General features: G+C 28.2%; 1 protein-coding gene across 6 annotated transcripts in view; it reads right to left on the bottom strand.

The window, feature by feature from the left end:
* Nucleotides 1–20,758, bottom strand: part of LOC111036355 (calmodulin-binding transcription activator 1) — a 114,435-nt gene that overhangs the window by 45,228 nt on the left and 48,449 nt on the right. For all 6 annotated transcript variants that reach the window (XM_022318353.1, XM_022318357.1, XM_022318354.1 and 3 more), the window contains exon 4: nucleotides 2,601–2,668. In XM_022318353.1, the coding sequence (XP_022174045.1) occupies nucleotides 2,601–2,668 (68 nt within the window). The remainder of the gene's footprint in view (nucleotides 1–2,600; nucleotides 2,669–20,758) is intronic.

A 20,758-nucleotide genomic window follows, 5' to 3' on the forward strand; every position in this document is an offset into this window, starting at 1 on the left:
TATTGAATGTTATTTTGTAAGAACTCAACATTTACCTAAATTAAAAAAAAAATGAAGTTTGCTTCTTAGGTATATTTTTTTTTTAATCTGTCGGTAAATACTGAGTTACAACTTCAATGGACTCACTAAAAAGCATAGACAATCAGTGCATTCACAACAATGAAAAAAAGGATCCCACTCTAAATAATTTTGGAATGAATAAAAACATTGATAACTGCCAAAGGAACTTATTTTAATACATTTTTTTTGTTTGTTTGATTTAGTAAAACAGTATGTATATGCTGATATTTATTGTATGAAATGTCTCTAAAAGTAGCTTATGTTAGATTAAAAAATTGTTTTATAAGTAAAATTTGTTTAAGAATTCATGACATATTGAAATAGAAATATTATATAAGTGAAAAATGATGGTATTTAAGTGTCTGAAAAATTATTATATTTATTTTCATCTTTAAGCATAGTAAGAAGAATTGTTTTATTACAGCTAATACACATCTGCAAAAAAAGATATCCTATAATATCTTATCTTATCTCATCTTATTGCAACAGAGACCAGACTGTTAAATATATAGAACATTTTACTCGTGTTGATAAGTACTTAATTATTATTTGATATGGACGATTGAATTATTATTATTCAAATATAAATTAATGGCAACGACAAATATCAAAACAAAATAATTAATTGCAATTTGATTTATTTTAACAATTAATCTATGTCTAATTTATTTGAGTTGGTCAGTAACCTATACAACGCATTCTAATAATCCCATCGGTCAGTTGGATAAATAGTAAATACATAGGTAGGTATAATAGTCAAGTCAACAACTATTGAATAACTAATTAGTTGACTGTTGATGGCCATTAATCATCAGTCAACAGTACCAACATTAGTCACATTAATAGCACCGCGTTACCTATAGTTATTGATTTATATAATGGTGCATGAAAGGTTTGGAGCACATATTATCTTAAAATAACATTTTAAAAATCAAATCTAAACACACAATTTACTATGCGTCTTTTTTAGTTGTATAGCTTAACTTTGTAACATCAGAGACATGACTATAACAGATAGGTTAACCTAATATACAAATAGTTATTGCCTAAGTAATTTGATATGTCAGTTGATAAGAAAATGCACAAATACAAACTGTTCCGCTTAGACGTGACTTTTAAATGTTTTTTTTTTTTTTTTTATTTAAAAAGCTGCTGAAACATTTAACTTGAATTCGGAAGAGAGCTTTAGAAAAAGTTTTAAAAAGTACTCGTGCTGCCGTGCTGGACGGATGTAAATTGCAAGCGCACGTGTACATATACATATACACAAACGCACACTCTAACATTGTCATCCACAAAGGACAGTCCCGACAAAGTGATTTATGTACACCACATATAATAAAATATTTTCAGTTGGCGGAATAATGGCGAAAGCGCATCCTGAAAAATATTTTATTATTATTGTTATTTTTTTTTGGCCAGATTCGCAAAAATATCCTTAGGGTTCTAGATTACACACGGTTTCTCTTGCATGCAAGCCTTTAACGCATATTTTAACAAACAGTCATATATATATATATGCCTAGTGTTTAATTTAAAAAATATATATAATAATAATTTACTTTAACAAATACTTGGACAAATGGCACGTCAAAATTTAGTAAAATATCCTGTCATGTTGTCCATTATTTGTTTTTAAATAACCAATAAGTTAGCAAGAAACCAAAATAAAAATGATCACAGAAAAAAAAAACTGTACTGCATAAAACACCACCGAATATATAGGTATAAGATAGGGGAGTGCCTATAACAATATATTGCCAGGTATTTCATTACAAAACAATATTATCTAGTTGAAATTAATAAAAAATTACACAATTCATTAATATAATATACGATTAAAATATATTTAATGGGGCTTCTGTAATTATTAATACTTCAACTTTACACTGTAATTATTAGGAATTAGTCGATTAAAGATTAAACGAACCGTTAACCTCAAATCTAAAATTACATAATATGCAAACGTTTGAAATGCATTCAAATATAAATGTTGGTAGGTACTTTGTTCTATTATATTATATTGTTATAATAAAAAAAAAGTTGGAAGCCTTAGTACACTATCGATCTGAACTAAGTACTTACGTCTTTAAATTGTATAATAGTTTGTAAATAGGGTGTTTTACGTGATATTGTTAGAATACCTACTAAAACGGTTTTGTTATTTTGATACGAATAATACAACAATAAGTAGGACGTTGGCAGAAGTTCATAATGTACGACAATATTTGTAAAATTATTTTTTATTTTTTATTTTTTTCTCTGATTATATCAGTTAATTTTGAGAGCCAAACTTCTGTACTGCAGAAGACATGAGAATTTAATCGGTATGTCTGAGTTGATAAACTTTAAGCAAATTAAATTCAACATTATATCCATTACGAATTACGATATAGGTACCATTTTTATTATAATAATTAATACCTAATAATTTGTTATAGGATATGACGATGTGTTATAAATTTATAATGTACACTAAGTAGTATTTAAAATTATGCTATTGGCATAAGCCATAAATAATAACTATGTAGAAGTCTTACCTTATTTTTACTTCTTTTGACTGCCATTCGCTATGTCTTTCAAAATTGATTAATATTGCCGCTATTTCCTGAAAATACAATAATACAAAAACATTTTTAATTTACATACATATAAAAATATCATATTATATACATTGTATTTATTTATTCATACCTTAGTTTAAGTTTATTATTTAAACGATTAATATATAATTTAACGAATAGAATGCACGAGAGTATTACCTGTACGTTTTATAAAACTCGATTAGTAATAATGAAAACAGATACCTATCGAAATAATGTTGACCTACATTAATTAGTTATCTTAAACTTTTTTGATTTGTGTTTTGTTAATAATAGTTCTAGGATATGAAGATAAATATTAAGTTTTTGTTTTAAAGTTATAATATTTAAAAAAATATTATTTATAAATAAAAACACTGAATATTTAATTCTGGTTTAAAACTTATCATAATTAAAATCAAGTCCTTTTTCCTTTAACGCAACTAGCTTTTATTTAATTTTTTATAAGCTACCCTAAAATTGTACTCATGAATGATATATTAGGTATGTTTCATGATAATACAATCGTAGAATCAATTTTTAAAACTCACATAATATGAATATTGTACTTTACTTTTTTTTGTTAAATTTATTCTATTCTTATAAAATAGAATTTATTTTGTCTTTATAAAATATTTAAAATTCTACCTATTAACAACAATGTGTATACTAAAAATCAACATTTTTCAATTTACAGTGAGTGTTTGTATTCAAGTACACTTAAAAAAAAAAATCTTTTAACATCAACCTTTTAGAGGAGTTCATTTTTATTGAGTTTATTGGGTTTCTTTCTTATTATTTCGTTTTTATTATTCAGTCCATGTAAATATAAATTCGCCCTATTTTACGAATAATTAAACACCTTAGTTAGTTTATTTAAGGGATTGAATTAAAATATTTTTGAATGTAAATTGATTTTTAACATCAATATTTCTTGTAATGCTTTAAAATCGATTTTAATACAAAATGTTACATTGAATCAAGTCCCATAATCCCTCACGAATTAAAAATGTTAGTGAAAAATTATACAAACTATTATTTTTCTGCTTGTAACCGTTTTACAGGAATTTGTTCATCGACCCTAATCAGCTAAATACATTTTTTACACTATTATAAGCGGATGTATAACATTTGATTATTTTTTTTTCAACCCATGTTAAATATAATTGGTTTTTATTCTTCATATTTATATGAATAAATTAGAGTTTGTAAAATTGTTCAAACCATAGTTAAGAACTTAAAATATGGTACATTTAAACTAAAATAATAACTAAGTGAGACTTATAAGAAAATATAGCATAACTAAATAGTAAGTTCAAGTCAATTATTTTTTAAAGTTTAATTAATATTTAATAAAAATGTTTTAAATACTTTTCTTTTAAATTGAACTGTGTTAAGAGGAATTTTTCATTGAATGCTGTAACTTATTGCTGTCTCGTAAATACATTATTGGCGAGCGTGGTACTCACTATATTACTAAACTTTTAAGATTGAAAATAGAACAGCTCTCAAGTGCCATTTAGTACAAAGAGCAAAAATATAATTTAAAAAATGTCTTACACAATAAGTACATATTGTTATAATATTTAAATATTTTGACATCTTGTTTTTGATACAATATCTTATATAATAATTTTTTCTATCCGACCAATTGTTTTATAATTTTCCACTTTTTCCAATTATCGGTATTATATTATAGCGTTATTATTTAGGGATAATTTTCTAACCACTATAGAACTTTTACATCCTCTGATTTCTACCCTCCCCACAGTGTCGGTGTACGTAGATACTGTTAGCACGAAACAGTCAACTACAGACTACAGCAATAATCTAAGTCGGAATCCGTCTTACAATATCGACTTACCTATCTATAAAAATAATGTATGCTAAGGCGAACACCACTATCGTATCTAGTATTATTATTATCATGTTTATTTTTGAGAAAGTGTTTCCACAAAATGTTGATACGTGTATAAACTATAAAATCAAATTAGCTTGTAATATAATATGTGCATACTTAAAAATGTTGTACATAATTATTATTCTTTTGAGTTGTTAATGTGTGTAAATGCGTTTTTTAATCAAATGTATACAATTTAACACTTCATCATTATTTATTGTGTTTAGTCCATGAGTTTTCAACGCTCGGTGATTGGCATTGTTTGACGCAATAATAATAATGAACGATTATGAGTGTCAGAGTGACAAAAACAATTCTAGATTTAATTTAAATTTTACTTTGGAGATGAGATAAAGTGTCGACTTCGTAAAATATCTAAGATTTTATTCATATTGTATCTATAGCAAATGTGTGATGTAAATTTGTTTCATTTTAGGGTAGCTATTTCCATAAAACCAGATCTCTTACACTGTACGTTACACAGCTCGATTGACATTCATACATATTTCGGCCAAGATAAAATTACAAACTTTTTTCTTTTGATCTTTGGCTTATGAAATTCTATCTTAATATTAAATGGATCAAAGATTACCACAAATAGTTAGTTAAATGTAAAAATGTATCCACCTACTATATTCAGGTCCTATTAAACAATGCGTTTAATTTTATTGGATAAGACAATTTAGTAAATTGGACGGATTCGATGCTGATCACAACAATTAGAAATTCACCATACAATATGAAGTCATTATAATATCATAATATATATACTACATAGCCTTTGACGGTGATTCTCTGTTAAAAAAAAAACACCGAAAAAGCAGTTTTTAGAACTAAATTGTAATATGATGTAGGTACCTACAGTATATAATTTATATTGATATTTTAAGTAATTTATTCAGCTGCCATTTAAATGTACATTATATTAGGTGTATGGTATACCTATAGATACTATACTGTCACGGTTAAAAGGTTAAGTCACAAATGTAATGTAGGATATTTATTATTAAAAAGAACCATTTAAATCTTTTGACATTTTTATTTTAATATAATTCATTTTTGTTAAGGTATAATAAAATGATGATTGTTTCAAGGCATTAATATTACCGGATTAACTACGTAATGTATTATGAAATTAAAACGATCGAAATTTAATTCGTAACTCCTTTACTGCCATTCAACTTGCATTAAATATTAAATTTAACTAGAATAATACTATCCAAGGAAAATGTTCGGGGTCAGACGGACACTGCGTGTTCAAGCTGTTATATGTATATAACGAATTAATGACTGTTGACGGATTTTCTCGTCGTGTAATAAATAAAACATATTAATACTCTGGGAATTATACAGGAAGATAACCGTTTACGACTATTTTTGAAATTATATCTGAATTTTTATAAATGTTTAGTGAAAATATTTCTTGAAAAGTACTGAAACATTAAAAAAATTGATAGATCGTTTGAGCACAAATATTGAGTACATTAAAAAAATTGTACTCCATAACGATTAATAGGTCGTATCAAATATAGAAAAAATTAACAACCAATTTGTGTGCGTGAAAAATAATATTTAAAACCATCAGTGACATTATTGTACTAAGGAATTTCGAGAACACACGAAGTTACAAAAAAACACTCACCTACCCACCAACTCACCCTTCATTTTTATATGTAAAATTTTTTTCCCGCTGTGCTCGACATATATATTTACAAAGCAATTTAAATTAAATATTTTATAATAGCATTGTCATCATAAAAGTATTACATGATGTTTATTATAATATAAATGCACACTTAATACAAGTACATGCAAATTAATGTTTAACAAACATTAATTGTAGTCCCTTACATTTATATATTATGTTTATACTATGTACATAAGACATGTAAGTAATACTTAAGAAAACGAGTCTAAAAAAGTACCTACAACATAATATAGCTAATTTTCTGTCAGCAAAACCAATAACTATTTATCGTTATAGCTATAATATATCATTGAATTTAAATATCAAAGTATTACCAAACTTTAAGATATGAGCTTACGATATTTTAATTTTTAAGCAAGATGTAAAATATTAAAAGTGTTGATTAATTGCTTTTTGTAAATTGATTATAAATAAAACTCTGGCAAAGTTGTCTTAAATATTAAGCATATTTGTTCATTATTATCGTTTCATCGTTTTCATATATAACATAAATAAATTAAGTTAACTTTGTTTCTGCTGGTTAACCTCCATCAATCAAACAAATTATAATCTAAAAATGTTTTTATTAGCAGATAGAAAGTATATTATATAGCCCCCATATTTTTTCGTTTAAATTTTTTTAATATTTTTTTAATTTATTCTTCAAAAATATAATGGGCAGCTGAACATGCTAGTGTGGGAGACGTACATCACGTTTACTAGATTTGCAGAGTCATTATGTAATAATATGATTGTGGTCTACGACAGAATAATTGGATAAGGTGCGAATTCGATTGGTCGAAATACAAAATCTTCCAGGATATAGAATATTTTATTCAGCAGTTCTGTATTGGTTCCGAGATGTTTAAATTGGTTCATGGATTGTTTATTTTGCGGGGCTTATCCGAATCGATTCTCCAGTTAGAATTATTATTTAAATAGTTTATAGCTTTTTAAAAACAATTTGTTAATGTTAACTACAAAAGCCAAATTCAAATAAAATAATAGTGTTTGGTTTTATCAAAATGATATGTTCAGTATGTCTATATTAAATGTGTCTTGATAAGAAGTGTTTAAAATTAATACTAATGTAAACGTGGTATCTAATTTATTATGTCTCATACAGTCGTAAACTTATATTTTTTATACTTATTAAGTCTGTGTATTGAAATTTCGTTAGTTTTATTGCTGCAGGTTTAGCATATTAGGAACTAGAAAATAATCACTGGAGTTTATTTTGTATAATAATCCCATTGGGAATCAATTTGAATGTCAACTCTTAAGTGCCTATGAATACCAATAAGTCAATGAATCAGTTTTAGTTTGTAGACGACGGCTGTGAATGTATATAAACTTGTATAACATAAAATGATTAAATATTATAAAAAAAATCATTTTTATGTTTAATTAATAATTGGTTCAAACGTGTTTCAATTTTTCGATGTAATTTTTTTGAACCAAACGTGTAGTACAACATTTTCAAATCGTACTGAAAATTACCATAACCATTTAAAAAATTACTTCAGACAGTTGACAGGCATTTTTTTTCGTTTGTATAACTCTCATTTTTTGCTCAAACCTTATACAACTACACGTTAATATACTGCAGAATCTTTAATACTATATTTGGTATGTCATATTATTTTAATTAGTCTCGATTTATTATTGGCACCAATTTTTATCTCAGCAGGTCCAATCATATCTTGTGCCTGCGATGCAAAAGTAATTTTATAATTTAACGTAAGCCAAAAATGATTTAAGACAAATACCGCCACGTGACACAGATCGTTTTGTGCACACAGGTACATATGTATTATGCGTATCAAGTTAATCTGGTATTTTAACTTTTGATCGATTGGAGTACGTGGCGGCCGTGGTATCCCGATAAAACCACGCGAGAGTGATGATCTGCGATAACTTAAATTGCGAATTATTCGACTGGCACGCCAGATTGCAGTACAAATTCAAAGCCGATTGACGTATCGTATATTATATACACTCGAAGGGACGGGTCATGGTGGAGGTAAACTTAAATTTATCGTACACCAACATTCGAGTATATATATGTACATTGTACATAATATAACATGTATACAGAGTGATACATTTAATTTGTTCAACTTACGTTGATTTTAGTAGGTACATTATACTTGTCATAATAAATAGTAATACATTCAAATACTACGACGTTATTATACAGTCTACATTTTTACTAATCAACATTATGTTTCAGGACATATTTATGTACGCATAACTAAAATGAGGTGTCGGCTTTTAAAACGAGTGACAATTTATTGTAAGACATTAGGCGATTTCATTTTGTGAACAAATCGCTCAAATATTACCATCGCAATACGCTTTCCTCTTACTCACAAAATTTATTTGATTACCAACGATGAATACTATTATTTACGAGTGTTAAGTCAACAAAAAAAAAAAAAAAAAAACATTCTTATTATTTTGCCAAATCGCAATAAAACGGCTTGGCGGTCGGCGCCGTAGACAGTTAAACGGATCACCCTGTACTTAATCCTGTACACATTATAAATCTAATATACAATACGTATATTATGATTGTTGCGAGGGTTCGATTCCACAGGCGTGTGAACTACGCGTTACGCCGTGCAGTTTGCGGTACACCATGACTCCGCGGCCGAACGTCACTGTCGATATAAGCCGAAATGCGTTTCAGCAAAGTCCCACGAGAGTCGGCGAGCCGGATAAATTGAAAAAATAAAATATACAAACGCTGCGCTGTGGTACGAATTCCAAACGGATTCGAAATATTATACGTATACCGTCGGTAAACCGATGGTGCCTAGACTGCCATAGATGCGTTTCGATTTGTGGGATTTATTTTAATATTCTGAATTATAATCGTATTATCTATATACTTACGCTAATATCATATATATAAATATTGAAGATTGTACACGAAGAGTTCTCAAATTATTGCTATAGAACACTTCATAATAATATAAAAAGTCTGAATCGAGATAAGACCATCGAGCACACATATAGGTACATGGTTATTGCAGGTGGTTTTTAATAATTATTTACTTTAGTATGCGATTATTGATTTAAATCCTAATGAAAATATGGCTTACGGACTTTATTTCAAAAATAATTAAACTCGTAACTCAACCCCAAAGTACACTGACTACCGAGAGCCGTCATTTGATGGTTCTTTCCACAGCACGCCAACTTGCCATTGAAATTGAAATGTATACCTCTATGAATTTTGTACTATGCACGCCGAATATAAATTGGATAATTTTCTAAATAAAAAATTTAAAAGCCCAATGAAATCGATTGACGCTGATATTGAACACGGGTGTTTAGAGAAAAATAACACCAGTTGAAAAATCAATCGGTTCTTTATTATTTTGGAAATCGAACCCTACGATATAATATATTAATATTACTATGTTCAAAACTATATTTATACAGGAAAACTTGCATGATAAAATATTATAACTATGTGCACATTTCAGCACACATTTCGACCGTGTTACTTTATCAAAGCCATATAATACAGTAAAACCTGTGTAATATGGAACCCGAATAACATGGAAACCTGACTTTTATGGAAAAATGTTACGGTCCCGGCGAACCTAATGTAGTTTTAAATACATCGTTCCCTGAATAATATGGAACCTGTTTAACGTGGAAATGGAAACAATATTTTGTCATGAACCTGTATATCATGGAAATATGTACATGTACTATTTTAAAATTATCAGTCAATGAATATAATCTATATCAATTATATAGATTATTTCGTTGCAATAAGTTTATTTTATCGATTAGTGTCGTAGTAGTGTTCTGACGTAAGGTGCGTATAGACGTATATTCAATATGACGTCCAAAAATAAATGTTTAACACTAAATGAAAAAATTAAGCTAATTGAGTCAAGTGAAAAAGATAAATTAACAGTAAAACAAATTAAGAATTTTTTTATAAGAACGCCCTCCATGAAATAAAACGATTAGAAATGTTCGCATTGGATCAAAATAATGAAAATGAAATTCTTGAATCAATTCTGAACTTGAAAAATTTAGTAGAAAAGAAAATGGCAAGTCAAATAACAAAACAAAAAACATTGGATGAATTTTGGAGTAAGGATTAATAAATAATATGTAAAATATATGAAATAAAAATGAATTAATAATAAATAATAAATTATATGTAATAAAGATCTATTGTTAATTTTTTTTTTTACAACCTGTATTAAATGGAAACCTGTCTAAAATGGAAAAAATATCCGGTCCCAACCGTTTCCGTTTTACACAGGTTTTACTGTATAATGATTGGGTAGGTTGTACACATTCAATAAGCTACAGTATTACCTATATAATAAATTATAAATTATAACATTCCTTAAGATAAAATAATGTGCTTACTATTATAATAGTGTAAGCCATGTGATGTGCAAATGAAATGAGACGTTTTAAAGTTTATCAGTGTTCCCTTAACACACTAACACACACAGAGATATATAATGTACATATATATATATAATATAGGTATAGAATATAGATACAATTAACCTATATTATTATTTTTCTGTGTAAATTGTGTGTATGCAATTTTTTTTTTAATCCTCCGACCTCCACCCGTGTATTGTTTAATGTAATTATTAACTGTTACATAAGGAAAATTAACATGGTCATAAATTATACAGACCACTGTCTGAGCCCAGTGTAATAGTAATAAAATACACTGGCCACGAGCTGTGCAGCCGGCGCAGTGGGGTGGTGGTCGAGGTGAAGGGATTATGTGCCGTATAAAAAGCGGAATATAATATATACAAACACAATATTAAAGGGTGGGTGGTCGGAATGCGCACCTACCCCTGCTGTTGCTCCGGGACAAATTTGTCTAACAACCAAACATATTTCTACCGGTACCGAGCAATTTATTACCGTTTTAAGTTCAATACAGTGTTTTGATTAAAAAAATACATACCTACGCATACACACACGTTTATTTTTAATATATTATACACCTACGTGTATACTTTATAATAATATGTAATGTAATTTAAAAAAAATAAACACGTGCCGGCCAATTTTAGGGTGGTAAAAGTGTATGCGCCGTTATCGAGACACACAAGCAGTGTACATTGGTACCTATATAAACTGTCGGGCCACACACTTATCTGTAGAGGTTTTGATTTTCTAATTGGATTCCCCGGTTAATTGGCATACATATTCAGCAAAATAATCGTATAAGCTGCTATTCAGGTGAGAATTGAAAATAAGAAAAATAAAATCGTAATTATTGATACATTTACAGTATTGTGCGTATATGATCTAAAATATTCTAAAAAAAAAATGAAAATATAGTAAAGGATAATGGAAGAAGACAATAATTATGCAGCATTATTGAACAATTATACTTAAAAAATAATTTTAAAAATGTGAACACACTACATTATTGAATTGAATATTAAAAAAATAATCGTGGAAGTCGCTCTTATATAAATTATATCATAGTAGGTGCATCGATGTAGGTACGGGTGTACATTTCATTGAGTAGGTCACTGTAAAGGATGTATTCAATTTGAATTCAATAATAATTGATCAAGTACGATGCAAAACGATTTTGAGCGCAGACGGCCTGTCAACTAATATTACTAAGCATATTTTATTATATAAAGTGCTTCGCCAAGAATGCTTACCCACATTTTTCAAGAATTTTCGTTTACTATTTTAGGAGTATCCTTATCATATTTAACATATACTAACTTCTGTTTTTAGAATAAGAAGCCCGATTTTTTAGTGTACCTAATAGTTATTTGTTGGATACATTTTTTGAACATGTTGTTGAACTTCATTCAAAATGTTAAGAAGTAGTTTTTCATTTATTCAAATGATTATACTAAGGCAATATAATCCTTAAAAATGGTTTAACAAAAGTATAAAATAGATGTAATATTAGGTTTATATTTTGTTATTGGTTCTCATTTAAAAAACAGAAATTTGTATCTACGCTGAACATTGATTACTTACTTGGTATGAAAAATCTTGAGAATTTTAAGGTTTCAAACATTCCATGTTGAATTATATTGCATTAATGCAGGGAAAAAGGTGACGAGTATGTACATTGCTAATAAAGTATATAATTTTTCTCTTACATCATATGTTTGACTAAATTTTCTCTCTTTCACTTGTATCAAATAATTTTAATAATTTTTTTAAACTATTTTATTTTCAACGTTTAGCGTAGTGCACTAGGACAAACCCACATCTGCACGCTCACAGTAAATATTATACGGAAGATATAATATCACAAGGTGAAGTAGTTTGAACTTTAAATCGTTTGCGTTCTTGTAACAATAAAACAACCGTAATTGTTGGTCCTGGATGTACACAGTATTCAGCGTTAATATAACTGAAAGTGATAGGTATTAAATGTTTATTTGATTTAGCATTTAAGAGTTGATTAAATAGCTTCATATATTTTATTATCCGATGTGCGTTTATCCTTATGTTCTTATTGTCATACAAATAATAATTATTAGGACTCAATGTTTCTGCCAATTCCTCTTTTGTTTAGTCTATTTTAGTGAATGTGTTGTTGTAAAGCAAATGAAAAATCACGTCAGTACAAGTTGAATTATAAATAATTGTTGGTCCATTTTTATTTACATAAATATATGAAGAATTATTTGCTAATATTATAGACATTAATTATAGTACATTTTTAAATGAATGTTTCTTTAAAATCATAAAAAAATTTTCTCGGGCATTCGTATGCAGAATTATTTACCGTTTAGATACGCATGAGGTCATATATGTTTGGCAAGTTTAGGTGGAACATGGATAATTTACTATACAACATTATTTGAACAGGTACACTAATTGTGTATTTTACTGCAATGACCGTTCTACAATCTTATTATTATTATGACAGAGTTCATATTATGTACCTATATTTACTGTAGAGACTTAACAGGATGACCTAATGCGGAATTTAATTAAATATCAATTTATTTTCATTCGTTTTACACTATAAATAAGATCACAAATATTATGTCGAAAATATAGTAGAGCCAGTATAGTTATGAAACAACTACAGCACTTGGATTAGATGTGCGAATGTGTGTGATTTCGATGAAATCGACGAGTATAATTCGTGTATACTTAAGTTAACATATTGTCCAAAAACCATTTTTTTCTAAAAATTGAAACTTTTGCTTTGAACTATAACATTTTTCAGGTTTTGCTCGTGAAGTTGTGCTTATGTACCAATATTATTAAATACAATGCATTTTTTAACACCATTAACAAAGTTGTAATGTGGTTAAGTGGTTGAAATGTATTGAACTATATAATTTCGTTAATTACTTTAGTGTCAGATCATCTCATAAATCTCGCACGGAAAGCTGTGTTACACCCTCGCTTAAGCTATTGACGTTTTATTGACTTTTTATGATATTCCATGTTTTTCTCTCGTTTTGTATTTGACCTACTTATTGTTGTCATTGAAATATGTTTTTTGAAATGTTAGTACTGTTGATCAAATATCTATTGTTCGGCTGTATTTTATTATTCTTCTAATATTCCATGCGCATTTTAAAAATTTCAGTTCTTTGTAGAATGAATTATTAATTAGTTTCTGTATTGCCTAAGAATAGTATAATGAGCTTATATACTTTGTAAGTACAATAGAAAACATAATATTTTATTGTTAATTATGTAGTGTTAAGTCTATGTTCTGAACGTAATTCAAGTAATTCATCAATTTGTTTTAAAATTAATTCTACTGATTCAACCTAAATAAAAATATTATACAGGTACGTTTGGTTTTAATGTGTGATTCATATAACCCAAATTTATACCTATTGGCCTATGCGTAACACATTTTTCTGTGAATCAGGTATTCTAGTTACTAGTTAGTTAGTTATGAAATATTGTAGCAACTTTTAAAAATATATTTGTATTAACTAATAACTGTTTAATGTTTATGTCTTTGTGAAAACTTATAATATAATTTTAAAAAATATTTTGGATCATCTTGTGCTATTTGTAGACTTGGGATTCTTAGTTATTTTCAATTTTAAAATATTCAGTAAAGAAGCATGACAATTGAATATATCTACAACATTTCTTAATTTCTTATGAATTTTTCTTAAAGCAACTTAAAAAAAAATCAAAAAAAATTCTTACTCACAACCTTTCTTTTATTGGTGTTTAAAATTCAAATGTTGATTACAAATTCTTAATAATTATCATCAAATGATTTTTGCTATCATCAAAAAAATAAAAAATCGTAGACATTTTAAATATTTCACTATTACCTATTTAAGATATAATTTTTTTATATTTTATGAAATTTTTGAAATGTTTAGTCTAATTTAAGGCTATTTATACCACACTACGCCTATTCACATCGTTATATGTGGTACACGGTATTATTTTAATTTTATTTTATTATTATTATAAGTTATAAGTTATAAGTCAATAACATTAATATACGATACTGAAATACAACATTATAATAATATAATAAATTCAAAGTTTTTGGCTAGAACTTTATTAAACATACAATAGACACAGTGATGATATTATAATACAGTGATTATGAATAATATAATATCTTCCCTTAGAAATGGAAGTACACCCTCTCTGAACAGAGTCGTTCTTCGTATGCGATATTTAATCATTGGTAATATTAAATATAGTATATACTAATGCATAATATTTTTTACCAACTTAGGACAATTTCATAGGTAAATATCACAACTAATTTTAATTTATAGTTGTTTGACATTTTTGAATTTTTTTTTAAGTGGACTTGGTCAAATAGCTTGAAAATAGAATACACGATCACAGATAAACTGTTATTTTTAACACTTTTTTTTTTAGATAAGAGTTAAAATTTTACCAGCTTAATATGTTTTAATAAACATTTATAAAATTTTCAATTTGTATAGTCTTGAAAATGAAATACAACTCATAAGACGTTTTGCTGTGATTCAAACGATTTCAAAGAGTCTTTAAACTTTTACTTTTTACTTTTATTATTATATTTTAATTTACTCAATGATATCTTATAAATATTTAGATTATATTTTTTAAGCTATTCCTTTTTTTTTTTGTATAAAACACCGTATTAATAATAATAAAATAAATTACTAAAATATAAATGTATATTGATATATACTTAGTAGTATGTACGTACTGTAAAATGTGCTGTACTAATAATTATATTAATTGCATTTTAAAATATCCTTTGAAACAGAGGCACACTATCTTAAATTACAATCGTTTTTCGTAAAGTATACAATGTTTCTGTTCATTGAATTCAAAAGTGACCATTACAACCCACTCAATGAAGGTACATTGGACTCCATCAACTTTACAGTTAAGTGGTTACCTACTTGCCAACTTTTTTTAAAATGTTATTTATATTTTTAGAAGCTTTTTAATGATACAAATTGTATTGTTTGTTTAAAAATCAATAATACAAAATATAGGTTATCGTAAATGATTAATGTATTTACCTTTTATTTAATTTTTATTAAAGTAGGTTAATCGAATCGAATCTTGTCTAATCGTACTAACGAGTATATTTTTATTTTCCTATAATATATATGGTAGATTGAATTGCAATTTATAAATAAGGATTTATTCATAGATAGCTAAAGGTAAAAGTATTTAAGTTACATTAATAAATATATGCAATTTTTTTTATTCCTAAGTTTGTATGATCAATATTTGGATTGAATTCTTAAAAAAAAAATTTTTAAAAATAAGTTATATAATATTATTATATTTTAATAGCATCGAATAGAGAGAAATAGTTGTTCTTTAATTATTTCTGTCTTCGAATTATTTCAAAATAACAAAGAAATTAGTAAAATGTAGTTATACTTTCAACAAACGTAATTCATGAATCGTCTTAAATTTATAAAAAGAGGTTTAGGTACATTTATCAATTCTTTTTAAATATTTCATTCATAAAATAAAAATAGCTCGGAGTCTAAAATTAAATAACTATTCAAAGCTGGATAAAGTTTTGATTTTAAATATTTAAATTCCATTCAAAGTAATGGTTGACAAAATGTGCTGCGTGGGCGATTATAAAGAACGTATTCGAACATATTTTTTATTTGATGTATTATATACAATTAAAAAAAAGTCACTATATAAGGTCATGTTCTAAGGAGATTATTTTAAAGGTAAACACTCACTCACTAGAATGGTATTATACAATGTACAGAGAATATAGATTATTTTATCGAGGTCGAAATTTGATTAAAAAAAAAAAAAGTTTTAAACCAATATAAACGTTAATTTGTACTAAACTGACCCTTCGCGAAATAATGCCGAGGTCAAAATAAACACGTAATAGGTACCTATTTATAATTACTATCAATAATGCCATGGGAGCACGATGTTTACCGGAGGTCTTTTCGGCGAGTTTCAGACCATTGGGGCCGATGATTAATTCGTGCAAGACAAATGGATATTATTATAGTCGGTTGTCATAATAGCCTTTCGGTTTTTGTGACGCACTGGCTAGTGCTCTGAAAATGGGTTTTCCCTCTCTACCCCGACGATACTGGGGGTGAAGGGGACACTTTATGACCGTTTCACACCCAATAAAATAAGTGGTGAACCACCCCCCGAGGTCGTGTTCCCTTCTTGTACATACCAGACAATTTCACGTGCAACTTCTGGATAGTAAAATGCACCTGGACGAACATATACACGGTTTATAAATAGGGGGTGACGGAAAAGGGTTGAATTATTGTCACGGCTAAAGGACGATTTTCCGAGAGACAATTTTTCATTTGCGGTACGTATACCTATAAATGTATATATATGTATAAAATATAATATATAATAAACATAATATGATAAAAAGTGTATTGTCCGGTATTTTATCATTGGCCAAGATTGCGTGTAACGTATTATACGACACACTATAATGTTTGACCTGTTTCTTTTAAACACATATTATACTCACTACTTATCACAACAAAATATTCTAATTTGGCAGTGACTTATCTATTCGCGTACAATAATTAATTATTATATTACAGGGTACGCGGTTTTCGAGCAAACTATCATTTCGGATTACGCTGATTTTATGTACATTGGATACAATGCGATATTATGAATAAAATAATATCTATTAAATATCATACAAGTATATTATAAAAAATAATAAAAACATTTGATGGTCTCATACGTAATAATAACAATAATAACGGTCTCTTTAGGATACGGAACTATATTACGAGTTTGCAGACGTCTGGAGCTCGTTTTAGTTATTTAAATGAAATTCATAACTCATCTATCATTGCCGCCGACGATATTTTCAACCCTTGTCATTTATTATGGAACGTTTCTCTTAACGTCTTGTCGTACACACACGAACGCCAAATCGATGAATCACCCTTAAACTTTATTATTTCATATTGGACTGGTATGCACATACATTTATATACATATATATATATATACGAGCATTACACATATACATACATATATATATATATACATACGTTACCAATGCACAAACGTCTCAATCGTTAGTAACGCATGATTTGTTTGTCTTTTGGATCTCTCCAAATGTAATATCATGACAGACGAATGTGTATTGTAATGCGTACGCGTGGGGGTGCATATAGGTACAATATATTATAGTATTATTATAATGCCATGATTCGTGAACGCGACTTTGAAATTCAATAATACAACTTAAAGACATAAATCCTTTTTTTTCTTAAGCATTCAAATAATTGTTTGTTTTCTTAAGTGGGTATACCTATTATTGAACATGGCTCGTGAACCGATGGCCAACAAACAATAATAAGGCGTATTAGTTGCACGATAATATATGAGGCACGGCTGCAGTATAAAATTGATTTTTAGTATGATACAGTAAAAACTATTCGATTTGGCGTTCTGTTACGTAATAATAACAATGCAATCATTGACGAGATATTTTTTAAACTTGTGTTAAGCTTATATAAAACAAAACATTTTACCGTAAAAAAACCTTAACGATAACGATAATATTAGAAGGTTGTACTTCCATAATGATTAGATTAAAATATGTTATGAAATTTATCTATCATCATGTTCAGATAGTAAATAGGTATAGGTATACCTCTAATTAAATAATCATGTCCTTGTTTAGGTTTCGTGGAAATATTATTATACGTAACAGAGGAAATATGTCAAACGTTATGAGCACTCGTTACAGCTGATTGGAAAATTATTTTCACTTGTTGGTTGATGAAAACACAGCCAATGTATGTTTGAAAAAAAAAAAAATGCAGAACTGTCAAAAAGTCAGCACAGACGATATTGTACGCATATATTATAACTTATCTACCGGCGTGAAAACGATCAATATTAGGTGTAATAACGCATTTAATATTATTTAGTTATCAATCATGATACGTTTTGCATGTGAATAATAAACGATAACTGATTGATACGTCATATCGCTGTGAGTATTATAGAGACCTCCAAGCGTAAACCCGATGTAATACGCTGTTATATTATCGTAATATTAATACATCGTAATAAGTGATGATGATGTTCGGTATGTATACGCGTGTGTACATCGCATTATCGAGATGTGTTACGATAGAATAAAACATAAAGTCTGAGAAAATGAGAAACGAGCAAAATATATATAATTATCATGACTACAGAACACAATATATCGCTTGATAATTATAATACGACATATTTTAGCGGTGCATAATATTGCAGTTCAAGTTATTATAAATTCGTTTCGGAATTGTGAAAAAACATCGAATAAGCGCAAACTTTGATGAAAAAAAGGAAAAAATCTAATACTTTATAGGTTTGCAACCATCACGTCAGTGAATAATAAAAATGTCTTCCATCACTGACAATGTTATACACCACTCTCAAATTTCGTGCAGTTGAATCATGCACGAATCGCAGTTTTCCGATCATTCTTACCGCGACGAATTATATTATTATAGTTTAATAACCGATTACGACGTGTTTTTTCTCGCAATGTTCAATACGCAATAAAAACTATATTAACGCTTAGACGAAGTTTAAGAAAACCAAAACTACCACCACCGCCTCAAGAACGACAACAACAACAACAACAACTACAACAACAACAACGGTGAACTCCGAGGACTCAGACACGGTTTTTATGATATTATTACAACGATTCGCCAGACAGCGGCCACCGACAATGCGAGCAAAGTTTAAGGACCAGCTGTCACACACTATGCTGTTTCCCTTTATATTTACGCGTAGGTATATAATATCTAGTCTAACCATATATTTCATCGGGTCGACTCGAGATCCGCCCAGCCAACTGCACACGGCAGTGGCGGTGGTACAGTGATAAATTATTATTATTATTATTATCATCATCATCATCATCGTCATCATTATTATTGACTGACTAGACTATAATATTATATATATATATAATATAATATCCACCTGGTGGAACAGTTCACGGCCGACCGAAGAATAAGTTTACGATTGGACGTGATTTATGGTCAATAAACATATATATTTATATACCTATACAATATATATATGAATCATTATTCATTATACTCAAAATTATTGTGTATGCTCAGTACCATAGTTACTGTAGTGTGTGGGGGGGGGGAGGGGCGACCCTAACCACTCGAAGAAAAACAATAACTTTAACATTGAATAAACCCTCAACTATATCATTTATATATGGCACCTGTATTATTTCAAATAATATAGTTTAGGTACATATTTCAAATGTTGAATGATCAATTATAATTTGATAATTGGTACCTATTTAATCGTTAAGTATTTCATTTTTTCGTGAACGGAAACACTGCAAGCAATATTATTTAATTTATGTTTAATTTTTTTTAAGGAAATATATTAAAACTCATTCCTACATGCATATATTATAATATGTCACTTATATATGCACTAATTAATAGCTTTAAAACAATTTGGAAAATTATAATCTCCCCTCCCCACTCAAATCCTAATAACGTATAAATTATTTTATCATATCAGTATAGGTATGTACCATAGTATGGTTAGGTGTGGCATACAATAACTATAAGTAAGCCATAATTATATAATATTATAATGTATGTACCTCACTGCAGTGCCCGTTAGTTTTGCTCCAAGCAATTCGTAGCCTTGGATTAGGTTTGCCACTAGATGTTTTATATCATGCTAGGTAACTGTTTCCCAAAAATGCCCACGTGTCATTTAACAAACTGGCTGCCACATTTGCACTTATCGACTTTACTAAGTTCGCAGTGTGCAGTTGTTATAATGCCTATGCATATATTTTTTTTTTGTAACCTAGTGAAAATGTTAGGTTAGGTTAGCAGCTAGTACTTGAAGAACGTAGAAACGTGTATTCGATTTGTAAATGAAAATCTCGGTGTTAAATGCCCAATATAATACAAAATAATTAACATCCCTTTTCAACAAAATTAACTATACCCTGTTTCAAAAGAGAACATACTAGGCGGCCACGGGCAAAACCGGTTTTCTTATGTA

The sequence above is a fragment of the Myzus persicae genome, unplaced genomic scaffold (genome assembly GCF_001856785.1).
Source record: "Myzus persicae strain clone G006 unplaced genomic scaffold, MPER_G0061.0, whole genome shotgun sequence".
NCBI lineage: Eukaryota > Metazoa > Arthropoda > Insecta > Hemiptera > Aphididae > Myzus > Myzus persicae.